Here is a 14,578-nt window from a genome sequence, read left to right on the forward strand (position 1 = left end):
TTAAAAAGGTATTTTTTTATTGCATAAGATAAGTTTGTGATTGATCCTGTATACTGAGTGTTATCAGTAATGCTCGGGGGTCTTTTTTATTCTTCCTACAGTGGACTGTGCCTTTCACTATTTCACCTGAAAATTATGTAAAATTTAATCATTATTGTGAACAGTATCCAACTACATTAATTTAAAACATTAATTTATGCTACTGAATATTTTTTCGTACCTGTTTTATTATCATCATTACTAGATTGCAGTATTGGTCATTAAGTTTAAGCTAACCAATGAAAAAAAAAAGTAGAATATATAAGAATGGGATTATCAAGTCATTGTTAATAGCCTTATTCAATTCAGTTATAACATGTTTAGCTTTCTTTTCTTTGGTGAGCTTATTCAAAAAGTGTATACAGTTCCTTGATTCTTACAGAAGTGAAATAGTTTTGTAAATGTTGCTGAAAGTCTAAATCTGGAATAATATTGTGTTTTTTTGTGAATAAGTAAAAAGATTTATTTTCACACAGTTTATTTATTTGTTATCGATGCCGTTCACTAACCTAAGAACATTACTTAGTTTGTTAGAGAAATACTTTATTCTTCCTAATACTTTGGCACATAAACATGATCTGAATCCATTGGCACATAAACATGATCTGAATCCATTGGCAAATAAACATGATCTGAATCCATTGGCAAATAAACATGATCTGAATTCATTGGCAAATAAACATGATCTGAATCCATTGGCAAATAAATATGATCTGAATCCATTGGCATTGTTTAAACAAATAAATCAACATGTGTTGCCAATGATCTCAGTCTATGGTTGCTTAAGTTAAAAGGTCATAACCTTTATCAGTTCAAGGGTTGAATCAAATGGGCTTAAAAACACCAGTTAGAAAAAAATACAACTTTATAACATCATTTACTACATGTACTATGGGGAAATAGTTCCACCTTCAGAAATAGTTTTTCAAGTTATTCACTATTTATAATACATATAAATATATATTTCATCAAATGCAATATTCTTTTGTTTTTTATTAAATCTTTTTCCCTTTTGATCCAAAGATGCATAAATGAAGTGTTGCTCATCAATTATTTCTTTTATGGTTATGAAGTAGGAATGTGAAGGCATTCAAAGGGTATTTTAATTTATCAACTTTGAAAATTTATTTGATAATTATTAGAGAAACAGATTCTTACATAGCTACTCATGCATTATTAGATTTATCTAATCACTATTGTTAAATTATTGAATTCAAAAGAAGGGACATAAGCTGTCAAATTAATGTTCTCTGATTTAACACAAATTCTTATATTTGATGTTTAACATACATCTAAATTACCAAAAGTCTAAAATAAACAATTAAAAATGGATGGACTGTATAAAATATATATAGGCATTTCAAATGTATTTTAGTCCAGACACAATCTTATCAACTATAGAGATGACCTCTGAAAACTGGAGGCGGACATATAACCAAATCTAAACATAAATGTAAATATAGATAGATAGCAACCATGTGCAATTTTTTTCTATGTCTGTTTGATTTCATTTTTATATGACAGCAAAAATTGAAAAAATTTTGGTCGTATATTGGTATGACGTTGGCTTCGTCGTCGTCCGAAGACATTTGGTTTTCGCACTATAACTTTAGTATAAGTAAATAGAAATCTATCTATCTAAACACAAGGTTTATGACCATAAAAGTAAGGTTGGGATTGATTTTGGGAGTTTTGGTCCCAACAGTTTAGGAATTAGGTGCCAAAAAGGGCCCAAATAAGCATTCTTCTTGGTTTTCCCACAATAACTTTAGTATAATTAAACAAAAATCTATGAAATTTTAACATAAGGTTTATGACCACAAAAGGAAGGTTGTGGTTGATTTTGGGAGTTTTGGTCCCAACAGTTTAGGAATTAGGTGCCAAAAACACTGTGCTTAAACGGCTGTGGGTAACTTAAGTTACCCACAGCCCAAGATGGCGGACTCTAAACTCGTTGATATTTAATTCATACTAAATGTACCTTTTGCGACGTTTTTCATGCAGAATGTAAATATTTATAGGATTATTGAATAAAGAAGTGACTAACAATTACCATAAATTTGTTAATATAGAGTTCACTAAAGCGCAAGGTCAACTTTAAAAAATGCATAAGATGTCCGTAACTTTTTGATCGAAACAAAGCAGACTGTCAGTAACTTTATTTTTAGATGTGGGTAACTTTTGATTTAAGAATTATATTTTCAACAATTAGAAGACAATTAACATCATATTTGTAACCTTCGCGGCCGTTTATACTACTCATTCACCACCAAATGTGATTTTATTAAACACATCATACTTACACCACAGACGTTTTATGTGGGGTTTGTGGTACTCCATCCTGGTTATGGTTTGAACTTTTATTTACTGATGTGCGTCTTATCGACGTTTTTCGCTTGTCAGACCAAGGCTTTCCCATACTCTTTAATGTTTTGAGTTTAATTATATGTTTGCGGTTTACCTTCACCTCTGTTTCTTTCTATGTGTATTTTGATGAATATATACTCTTTGACGCGGCTCGGTATTTATACATCCCACCAGTTAGATATAGTGTTATGATTTTTTGAATATGTTTCCTAGTATGTTTTTTTTCTCTCTTTGTATGTTATCAGGGGTTGGTAGACTATTAAATTACCCTGTTGTCCTACGTAGTTATTTATATTTTTATATACTACTATCGCGGATCCGTGACTGAATTAAAGTATATAACTATGCGCAAGCCTAATCTTAGTATTAGCAGAGGCGGATTTAGGGGGGGGCAGGGGGCCCGGGCCCCCCTTTATGGAAAAAATTTTGGTAGCTTATATAGGGAAGCGTGACTGAAGCGGGCCCCCTCTTAGGTCAGTCAGTGGGCCCCCACTTATGAAAACTTCTGGATCCGCCACTGATTAGTACTGTCATCTGATAAAGTCATGCCGATTATAATTAGTTATCAAAGGTACCAGGATTATAATTTAGTACGCCAGACGCGCGTTTCGTCTACATAAGACTCATCAGTGACGCTCATATCAAAATATTTATAAAGCCAAACAAGTACAAAGTTGAAGAGCATAGAGGATCCAAAATTCCAAAAAGTTGTGCCAAATACGGCTAAGGTAATCTATGCCTGGGATAAGAAAATTCTTAATTTTTCGTGAAATTCAAAGTTTTGTAACAGGAAATTTATTAAAATGTACAACATTATTGATATTCATGTCAACACCGAAGTGTTGACTACTGGGCTGGTGATACCCTCGGGGATGAAACGTCCACCAGCAGTGGCATCGACCCAGTTGTGTACTTAAGTCTCGTATAGTCTATCCACTGCATGCCTGGGCAATTTGGGTTCCCCTCCAAAATCCCGGATTCACGCTACCCTTGTCGTTGCTGGCAGAAAATCAGTAAGTGTATACATGCTACATGTATGTGTAAAAAATACTTGTGTAGTCTACTTGTTCAAAAATAAAAACAAACAATGATGTTTCAACAGTTTATCTGCTATGATCGGAAACAACCCTCCGAACTAGGAGATTCGGGTACCCCGACGTTATACAAAATGAGACCCCGAGTTTTGCGGATTTATCGTGATTTTTTTCATATTTTTCCCAATTTTGTCTTTCGATACAATGAATTATATCATACTAGACATCTACTTCGTTTTGTGAATATGTATTCGATGCAATCTCTATCATCAGTTTAAACATTACATCCTCGTATGTCGATTCTTTGAAAGTTACGGACATCTCTATTGGTATGATGAAAAAAGTTACGGACAGCCTAAGTGTTTTTTAAATCGTGCTGTGATCGTTCATTTTGTAGAATTTAATCACCTTTCCAGTTTAGGGGTTTCCCTAAACGATTAATACAACTTTTGAATTCAGTTGTTTAATTGATGCATTCGTGGTATTGTTATTCTATAGAAGAAAAGTATCTAACCGATGCAAGGCGGCTCCATCTTGGGCTGTGGGTAACTTAAGGCCGTTTAAGCACAGTGAAAAAGGGCCCAAATAAGCATTTTTGTTGGTTTTCGCACCATTACTTTTAGTATAATTAAAAAGAAATCTATGAAATTTTAACATAAGGTTTATGACCACAAAAGGAAGGTTGTGATTGATTTTGGGAGTTTTGGTCCTAACAGTTTAGGAATTAGGGGCCATAAAAATGTCCAAAATAAGCATTTTTCTTGGCTTTTGTACAATAATTTTAGTATAAGTAAATAGAAATCTATGAAATTTTAACACAAGGTTTATGACCACAAAAGGAAGGTTGGGATTGATTTTGGGAGTTTTGGTCCCAACAGTTTAGGAATTAGGAGCCAAAAGGGTCCAAAATTAAACTTTGTTTGATTTCATCAAAAAAAAAAATTATTGGGGTTCTTTGATATGCCAAATCTAACCGTGTATTTAGATTCTTATTTTTGGTCCTGTTTTCAAATTGGTCTACATTAAGGTCCAAAGGGTCCAACATTAAACATAGTTTGATTTTAACAAAAATTGAATTCTTGGGGTTCTTTGATATGCTGAATCTAAACATGCACTTAGATTTTTGATTATGGGTCCAGTTTCCCAGTTGGTCCAAAATTAAACTTTGTTTGATTTCAACAAAAATTGAATATATGGGGTTCTTCAATATGCTGAATCTAACCATGTATTTAGATTTTTAATATTTGGGCCCAGTTATCAAATTGGTCCACATTGAGGTCTAAAGGGTCTAAAATTGAACATTATTTGATTTCATCAAAAATTGAATTCTTGGGGTTCTATGATATGCTGAATCTAACCATGTATTTAGATTTTGGATATTGGACCATAATAGGTAAATGTCCAATTTAAAAATTTTAAGTTTTTAAGTTTAAGTCCTTAGACTACATTCATTCTGTGTCAGAAACCTATGTTGTGTCAACTATTTAATCACAATCCCAATTCAGAGCTGTATCAAGCTTAAATGTTGTGTCCATACTTGCCCCAACTGTTCACGGTTCGACCTCTGCGGTCGTATAAAGCTGCGCCCTGCAGAGCATCTGGTTTATGTTATAACAATGTTCATCATCCCTTTTACCTGTATAGGAATTATTTTTTTGTGGATCAAATCAGTCAACAAAATTTACCAACTTAATTTGAACTCAAAAACTGTTTTTATCAAAAACATGCTTATAAACTTTACCTTTTTGTACAGGTATAAATTTTTCTAACAGGAATACAGTCTGTTTCCAATGTGTTGATGTGTCTTTGGGTCCAGTAGAAAACATAACCTGTATACAATAGAAATCCTCATATCAAAATACTGTTTAATAAAAGAATTATTTTATCTCCTTTTTAAAATTTTCAAAAACAATTTACCCATGCAGCAATTACTCCAAATAATAAGTTTCCAATCTACACAAACCTATTGTTTGTTGTGGCCATCTCATATGCAGGTAATTCATATTGTATATAACCCAGAGGTTGATTGATTGCTACTGGCTAAATGTCAAGTGGCAAATATTTCATGTTTCCTTTCATGAGATTCTTAATTTTTCTTTTGATTATTTTTCTACAGATTCAAAATATTTGTCTTCCTCACAGGGGCATATCACTAGGTGAAGATCAGAAGTCGTCATAGTTGTAAGGTTCCAAAACTGGAGAAAATTATTCAAGTTGCTTTTATTGGAAGAATTTAATATAATGACAAACTTTGTCAAGAAAGAGGTTGTTTAAACAGTGCACACAGGTTTCCAGTTCAGTTAATAACAGTTCTAGCAGAGATATTTAAACTATGACTATAAGTATAAATTTATCATAGAATTACTTACCTTATTGCCACAATTTCTATCAAAGTGAATATCAAAATAACCAATGACAGCAGTTATCTCCCCTTTAGTTGCCAATGACAACTGAAAGTCTTGTTTGAATTGTAAATCACCAAACTTACAAAGGCGGCAGTCTAATTCCTGCAAAAAAAATCATTCTTAAATTCAACATCCTTCTTTTTATATTGAATATCAGAATATGAATAAAAAAGAGATTTTGGGAAACAAAAATGAAATAAACAGCTGCGCCACGAGCGCATGATACGCCCAACGTCTTGTGTGGAAGTTTTATGCAATAATCATAAATAGTTTCTGAGAAAGTTTTAAGCAATAACCATTTATTGTTTTTGAGACACGGCGGGACATGTGAAACCCCCTCACCCTGTTTTTTTTTACAAAAAACTAAATATCACTGAAATAAAATTTTGAATCAAACCAAAAAGTATACAGATCTTTAGATTAATTTAACAAAGTAGTGTGTACAGTTTCAAGCAATAATCATAAATTGTTTTTGAGATACGGCGCGACATGTAAAAAAAAAATCCCCTTTTTTACAAAATACTCAATAACTCAAAAATGAAATATTGAATCATCACCAAAAAGTATAAAGATATTGAGATCAATATAACTAAGAAGTGTGTAAAGTTTTAAGCAATAATCAAGAATCGTTTTTGAGATACAGTGTGACATGTGAAAAAAAAAACCACACCCCTGTTTTAGTTACAAAGTGCCGTAACTCAAAAAGTTTAAATCTTATTTTCACCAAAAAGTATACAGATCATTTGACCATCATAAGAAACAACTATATTAAGTTTCATGAAATTTAGATAAGTTGTTCTCAAGTTACGGTGCGACATGTTTACGCCGGACAGTAAGACGGACAGATGGACAGACAGACAAACACCGGACATTTGTATACCATAATACGTCCCGTCAAATTTTTTATGGGCGTATAAAAACAACCCAACAATAAACCTAAGATAAAAAATAGTGGTCAAAATGTCAATTTTATTGAAGTCATAATAAACAAGTGACCAGTGAAAAATAATTTTATTCCAATTCTTGAACCAATGCATACAAACATCATAAACTTAGTCTTCTGTGCACGATTTTATCATTTTTTTCGCATAAATTTTGTATAATCTTCAATTTTTTTTTCAATCAGTCAGTGTTGTTGTGAAAATATGGCAGGTAATTAAACTTTGTGTTTTGAAGCTGAAGTTTAACGATTGTCACCTGTTTGTCAACAATCAACAAAAAGCATGGATATAGAGCACGTGTTTAACGTGTACAATCAGATAATAGTTTATTTAAGGGACAACCATGTGTATTGCGATCACCAGATTTTTAAAAGATGGGTCACACTGAGGTCACTTTTCTTACGGAAAATATGTCGGGGAATTGCTTCCTGCAAGGAAGCAATTAAAATAAAGTAAACTTCTTCTAAATATGAACAAATTAAAAAAAAATCTTCATAAAAAAGTATATGTTCATAAGTTTTATAATGAAAACTATCCATTGAGTTATAAAAAATCATATGAATTATTTTTTTTAATTTGAGGTTTCTTATGACTTTAACCAATGAGGAACATTTAATTGCAATAAATGGAATTTAGAGGAGTATCAAATATTTTGAAAAATTTCCACAAAAACATGTGTCTTGCCAGCCATTGCTGCTGTAAAACAAGGATCAAATTTTTGCTCATGATAATCATAATAATGTCTTCAGGTTATAACTAGAGGCTCTAAAGAGCCTGTGTCGCTCACCTTGGTCTATGTGAATATTAAACAATGGACACAGATGGATTCATGACAAAATTGTGTTTTGGTGATGGTGATGTGTTTGTAGATCTTACTTTACTAAACATTCTTGCTGCTTACAATTATCTCTATCTATAACAGTACTTTCTGTGGAAAATGTTATTGAAAATCTTCAAATTTTAAGAAAATTGTTAAAAATTGACTATGAAGGGCAATAACTCCTTAGGGGGTCAATTGACTATTTTGGTCATACTGACTTATTTTTAGTTCTTACTCTGCTGTACATTATTGCTGTTTACAGTTTATCTCTATCTATAATATTATTAAAGATAATAACAAAAAAACAGCAAAATTTCCTCAAAATTACCAATTCAGGGGCAGCAACCTAACAACCGATTATCCGATTCATCTGAAAATTTCAGGGCAGATAGATCTTGACCTGATGAACAATTTTACCACGTGTCAGATTTGCTCTAAATGCTTTGGTTTTTGAGTTAAAAGCCAACAAGAGGCTGTCACAACGACAGCAAACCGGATTTATTAACATTTATTTGTGTCCTGGCAATATCACAAGAACCATTACTGATGAATGGTGAAAGTGAAAATCGTCAATATCAAATTTGACCTCCATTTTGTCATCAGTATCAACATATTAAAATTTGAAAAGCTTAGATTGAATGGTTCATGAGTAAATGCAACAACGTGAATGGAAACGCCATTTTACGATCTTTCAAGAACCATAACTCCTGAACGGTAAAAGTCAAAATCGTCATTATTGAACTTGACCTCCATTTTGTCATCAGTAACAGCATATTAAAATTTCGGAAGCTTTGGTAGAACAGTTCATGAGAAAATGCACGGACACGACTGGAAACTCCATTTTTCAATCTTTCAAGAACCATAACTCCTGAACGGTAAAAGTCAAATTCGTCATTATTGAACTTGACCTCCATTCTGTCATAAGTAACAACATATTAAAATTTGGGAAGCTTTGGTAGAACAGTTCATGCGTAAATGCACGGACACGACTGGAAACTCCATTTTTCAATCTTTCTAGAACCATAACTCCTGAACGGTAAAAGTCAAAATCGCCATTATTGAACTTGACCTTCGTATAGTTGTCAGTAATAACATATTAAAATTTTAAAAGCTTTGGTTGAATGGTTCATGAGTTAATGCACGGACAACATTTGATTGCCGCCCGCTCGCCTGCCCGACCTCCCGCCCGCCGTACATCCCCAAATCAATGACCAACATTTTTGTCACAAAAATCCGGTTAAAAACTGCATTTTACCCCTATGTTCTATTTTTAGCCATGGCGGCCATCTTGGTTAGTTGGGCGGGGCACAGGACACATTTTTTAAACTAGATACCCCAATGATGATTATGGCTAAGTTTGGTTAAATTTGGCCCAGTAGTTTCAGAGGAGAAGATTTTTCTAAAAGATTACTAAGATTTACGAAAAATGGTTAAAAATTGACTATAAAGGGCAATAACTCCTAAAGTGGTCAACTGACCATTTTGGTCATGTTGACTTATTTGTAGATCTTACTTTGCTGAACATTATTGCTGTTTACAGTTTATCTCTTCTATCTATAATAATATTCAAGATAATAACCAAAAAACAGCAAAATTTCCTTAAAATTACCAATTCAGTGGCAGCAACCTAACAACGGGTTGTCCAATTCATCTGAAAATTTCAAGGCAGATAGATCTTGACCTGATTAACAATTTGACCCCATGTCAGATTTGCTCTAAATGCTTTGGTTTTTGAGTTATAAGCCAAAAACTGCATTTTACCCCTATGTTCTATTTTTAGCCATGGCGGCCATCTTGGTTGGTTGGGCGGGGCACCGGACACATTTTTTAAACTAGATACCGCAATGATGATTGTGGCTAAGTTTGGTTAAATTTGGCCCAGTAGTTTCAGAGGAGAAGATTTTTGTAAAAGTTAACGCAGGACGAAGACGGACGACGGACGCCAAGTGATGAGAAAAGCTCACTTGGCCTTTCGGCCAGGTGAGCTAAAAATCATTTGTTTGCAGCTTGTCTACTGTCAGAAATTGCAACAAGTGAAACTGTGAGCTACTGCTCACTGATGATACTGTCGAAAGTGGATAATTTTAATAGTGTAAAAACATGCAAGTGTTTGGTAAACAGGAAGTTCATGTGTATAATCATACAAGTGTTTGGTAAACAGGAAGTTGTCAAGTGATAAACCTGAAAATGCATTACACAGTATAGCTGACTTATATTAACCCCGACACCAAATTTCAGAAATCCTTGTATTGTAGTTCCTTAGAAAATTGTGATGAAATTATTAACTTGGCTATCATGTGTAAAATCATACAAGTGTTCGGTAAACAGAAAGTTGTCGAGTGATGAATCTGAAAATGCATCACACGGTATAACAGACTTATATAAACCCAGAAACCAAATTTCAGAAATCCTTGTATTGTAGTTCTTGAGAAAAATGTGACGAAAAATATTCATGGGACAGATGGACTGACAGACTGATGGACTGACAGACGGACGGACGGACGGACGGACGGACAGACTGACGGACAGACAGAGGTAAAACAGTATACCCCCCTTTTTCAAGGCAGGGGTATAAGGACAGACAGAGGTAAAACAGTATACCCCCCTTTTCAAAGCAGGGGTATAATAAGAAATCTGTCATTTTTGTCAATTCTTCAAAAATAGCAATAATAAACGCACCCAATAATTTCTAAATTTTCATACCCTAGCTATTTTTGAGCTGCTCAAAATGAGTAAGGGGATTACAATGTTTGAAGATACTGTTATATTCTTTTTGAATTTTAAAATGAAGTCATTAAAATTGTGTCAACTAAAATACAAGTATGTAGTCTAGAACTAACTATGAATAAAACTATGAATAAAAAAAATGTCATACACTGCAGAGGAAAAAAACAGAGGCACTACAAAATTTATAGAGAAAATAGAAAAAAATAAGCTGCCAACCACGGGGGGTAACTTCGATATTTTTTTGGTAAGGGTGTGCCATTTTTGCCTCAAAAAACGTACCCATTTTAATATAACATTCACTGAAATTCAGTACCTTTAGTTATATAAATATTTAAGAAAGAATGACCTATACTTATATACAATATTTCAAATATGACCCATGCTTATATAAGCACTAACTCATCATAACTCATAATTCATAATTATACCAGCTACCCTTAAGTTTATATGAATTGACATCGTTTATTGAAGATCAAATCAGGAGACAAATTTCTGGGGTTCATTTGGGAACTTATTTGAAAGGTGAACTTTCAAATGAATTGACTTAATTTAATATAATAATTGACCATTAATAATGTAAGATTCTCAATAGCATATTTATTTATGATATGTAGATCATACCCCAAATCAATATACAGTTATCAAACGTAAATGCATTTTAATATAGGATGTCATTAAAAAGGAGGGTCATTTTTATATAAAATCTCGCAAAATTATGACCCACATTTTTGGCACATTCCCGTATACCCAATAATAAGAAGTTACCCCCCCCCCCCCACCCCCAACCCCGTGCTGCCAACATCTTCAAATTCACAAATTCCTGTTGATACGAATCTTCAACCTATCTTTTGCTTTTCTAACCCAGACAACACAGTTTTAGCAAATTTTTAATCATGCTAAGATAGCAGTAGAATGCCATTAATCAATCTGGATCATCAGAGAACCAAATATTACACATTAAAATATGTTAAAAAAAATAATAAAATCTTGTTTTCTAAAAAACAATATGGGCAAGTAAAGTTTCATAATCACCTTAATAACAGCAGGTTCAGAAATAATTTTATCTGGTTTCACAATATCTACACTAGCTTCTTTCACAACATCAGCTTGCATACAACTCATTTTAAACCCATACACATTTTCCCAGAATGCAATGTGTTTATCATGGACATCTTTATCATCAATGGCTACCAACTGGATGTTACATTTATCTGGATAAACTGTTGTTAAAGATAAATCTCCATAATAAATATAAAACAATTATAAAGTGATATTTATCCAAGATTGCACCATTCAAGATGTATTGTTTGTTTTTTTATATTTTATTATTTAAGATGTCCAAAAAAAATTAATTTAGAAAATAAAACAATTTGCCTCATAGTTAAAAAATTTCGGGCTTGTAGAAACACAATTTATTTAGACCTCATGGAATATAATACTTAATCTGGTACAGACTAGCAATACTACCTATTTTAACTTCTTTTTTTTTAATAAAGATTATATGCGGATGGATCCTGGGGGCCCCACCTTTTGTTGGAAAAAATTGTTGATTATAAAAGGAATCACTGAAGCATGACTCAAACACCCTCCCTCCTCTTTTAGGTAAGTCAGTGGGCCCACCCCATATAAAAAGTTCTGGATCAGCCACTGAAGACAGTTACAGGAAGTGTAAAACTTAGCTAAATAGATTCTCTTAAGAGTTGTTTTTTCATTCAGATTTAATAAGTGGGAAGGACAGTTATTTTTTTTTTACCTTAGTCTGTTTTTATATATATAAATGCTGTAATCTTGCTTTTCAACTTTTGTAAAATACAATTGTTCATTGTTTAACTTTCTTTTTTATTCATTATAAGAAAAATTTGTTTCAATTTGATAATTACCCTTTCTACCAGAGTATAATTACCTGATCCATCTATTTTTAGATATTTGTCTCTTGCATACAACACAGAATCTAGCATAGATTCAAACAGTAAGAAATATCCCATCCATTCTGATATTATAATGTCTACTTCTTCTACAGGGAGTTTAACATCCTCAATTCTGCCTTTTAATATGGTTATTTTGTCCTGAAGATTATTTTCCCTAAAAATACAACAAAAATCTTTTAACTAATTGTGTTGAACAGATTTTTTATTACTAATGAATTGTAAATAAGATTAAAAAGAAGGTGTTGGGTTTAAGTCAATGAGACAGCAACCCAATGACAAGAATAACCAAAACACAAACAAAAATAACCTTGGCTATTCTAATATCATTTATAAAATACATTTTGATTTATAAGGCATTTGATGGTTTGACTTATTATTGGTTTTTGTAAGCACAATAAATGGTGTTAAAACAGTTAGGGGAGAAAAATTCAAAAGTTAGTAAACCCTATACCATCTGTCCTTGTCGGAAACCATACCTGACAATATCCATGGCTTGGTACACAATATCTGATTGGTCAACAGCTATCACCTGTTTTGCTCCAGCAGACACAGCAAACATGGATAGGATACCAGTTCCACAACCCACATCCAGGACAACCTTATCTTTGAACAGATCTTTGTTCTTGTACATAAAATCACGATAACTTTCGGTTCGAACTTTGTCCTGGAGAAAAGTAAAAAAAGATTGGATAAATCCGACAATCAATGTGTAATTATGCAAGAATCTGTTTCTCAAATATTAAAAAGAAAATAATCACTTTTTGTTATTTAAACGAAAATCCCTTTCGAGTGCCTTCTACATTCCACAAAGTTATCAATTTCTTTAACACCTGTTAGCATACTTTGATTCATCCAGTGAACTGATAAAGTTTATGACCTTTAACTCAACCAATCATCTTCTGAGATCACCGGCATCCACAAATTTTATACAATGGGTTCTAAAAGGCTTAAATTACGAAATAATTTGAGAAAAATATATATATTATTTTCACAGAAATCTAATTCATTAAAAGAAGATTTTCTTGCACTAAAAAAGTGTAAAAATCCTATATTTCCTTTATTTAAAGATAAACTTGATCTTTAGTGCTATACAATTATGATAAACTACAGTGCATTTGTAGTACTATTTGAATACTTTAATTGTGAAATAGCTAACAAAGAATACCTGAAATCACAGTGTTTGACTTTGAATGTAATACAATAAAAAATGTTTGGTATCAAATATTGTAGCAGTGGTCAAAACATTTTTCAATATTAAGATTTCCTCCTGATATATACTGTTTTGCTTTTTCCAATCATATTGTGTTGTAAAATGATGCCCTGCATACCATGCATACCTGTAGCCAGGGGGGGTTCAAGGGGTTTGGACGAACCCCCCCCCCCCCCCCCTTGAAAACTGTTCGAATTGTGACTGTTAAAGTCGAGTTGGTGGGTCCAAATAACCCCCCCATGGAAATTCCTGGCTACGGGCCTGCCCTTTATGGGTTCTTGATTAGACTAATAAAAATTCTTATTCTTATCTTATCTTATACATGATATACCTTCATAATATAAGCTGCATCAGATAGAATTCCATCTTATGCAAGTGCACGTATACATGTACATGTATATAACTTTGATTGACTTTGGAACATTTAAAGTGGTACCTAACACTAAAGAGAGATAACTCTGTAAAATCAGTTAAACGTTTTAATCACCTTGTATCGTTAAGGAAATATTAAGCTTTTCAATGATCAAAATTAGTGTTTGTCAAACTGCTATATATCCAACCATTTTTTTCCGAGAAAGTGATTGGTTCAAGTTTTTGGAAATATTTATAATTTTTTCAAAGGATCAAAGTAAATATTCTATCATAATTTTTATGAAAGTTAAACGAGCCAAATTAATTTTAGTCAAGGTGTTGGGTACCACCTTAAATAGGAAACAAAATTATGAAGTTAGGTCTGTTTTGTAGGGTTCTCATATTAACTAAATTTTGAAACAGTTACATACTTTGGATAGAATTTTTTCAACCTGAAATAGGGCCACAATTAAAAATATTTTGGTTTGCCCAAACCCTACCCAAAGGTTGAGACAGTGGGTAGATAGGTAGGCATTTTCGGTAGGTAGGTAGGCATTTTCTTTTTTTTTCTTTTTTGTAAAGAGAAATTGAAGTATTAGGTGTTTATAAGTCTTCATGCCTATCTGATTAAAAAAACTTCTTCAAATCAGGACAATAAAAGAATTTGAGTAGGAAGCTTTTTTCTGGGTAGGTAGCATTTGGGCAAACAAACCTATTCTTTTTTATGGCCTAGGTTAACAGATGTATTGATATTCA

General features: G+C 32.7%; 1 protein-coding gene across 1 annotated transcript in view; it reads right to left on the reverse strand.

The window, feature by feature from the left end:
* Nucleotides 1–14,578, reverse strand: part of LOC139491758 (protein arginine N-methyltransferase 3-like) — a 24,634-nt gene continuing 10,056 nt past the window's right edge. The window contains exons 6-11 of the mRNA XM_071279606.1: nucleotides 12,738–12,925; nucleotides 12,237–12,415; nucleotides 11,366–11,553; nucleotides 5,810–5,947; nucleotides 5,182–5,269; nucleotides 1–126 (exon numbers count right to left, since the gene is read on the reverse strand). Of these exons, the coding sequence (XP_071135707.1) occupies nucleotides 17–126; nucleotides 5,182–5,269; nucleotides 5,810–5,947; nucleotides 11,366–11,553; nucleotides 12,237–12,415; nucleotides 12,738–12,925 (891 nt within the window). The 3' untranslated portion in view covers nucleotides 1–16. The remainder of the gene's footprint in view (nucleotides 127–5,181; nucleotides 5,270–5,809; nucleotides 5,948–11,365; nucleotides 11,554–12,236; nucleotides 12,416–12,737; nucleotides 12,926–14,578) is intronic.

This window comes from Mytilus edulis, chromosome 10, assembly GCF_963676685.1.
Source record: "Mytilus edulis chromosome 10, xbMytEdul2.2, whole genome shotgun sequence".
Taxonomy (NCBI): domain Eukaryota; kingdom Metazoa; phylum Mollusca; class Bivalvia; order Mytilida; family Mytilidae; genus Mytilus; species Mytilus edulis.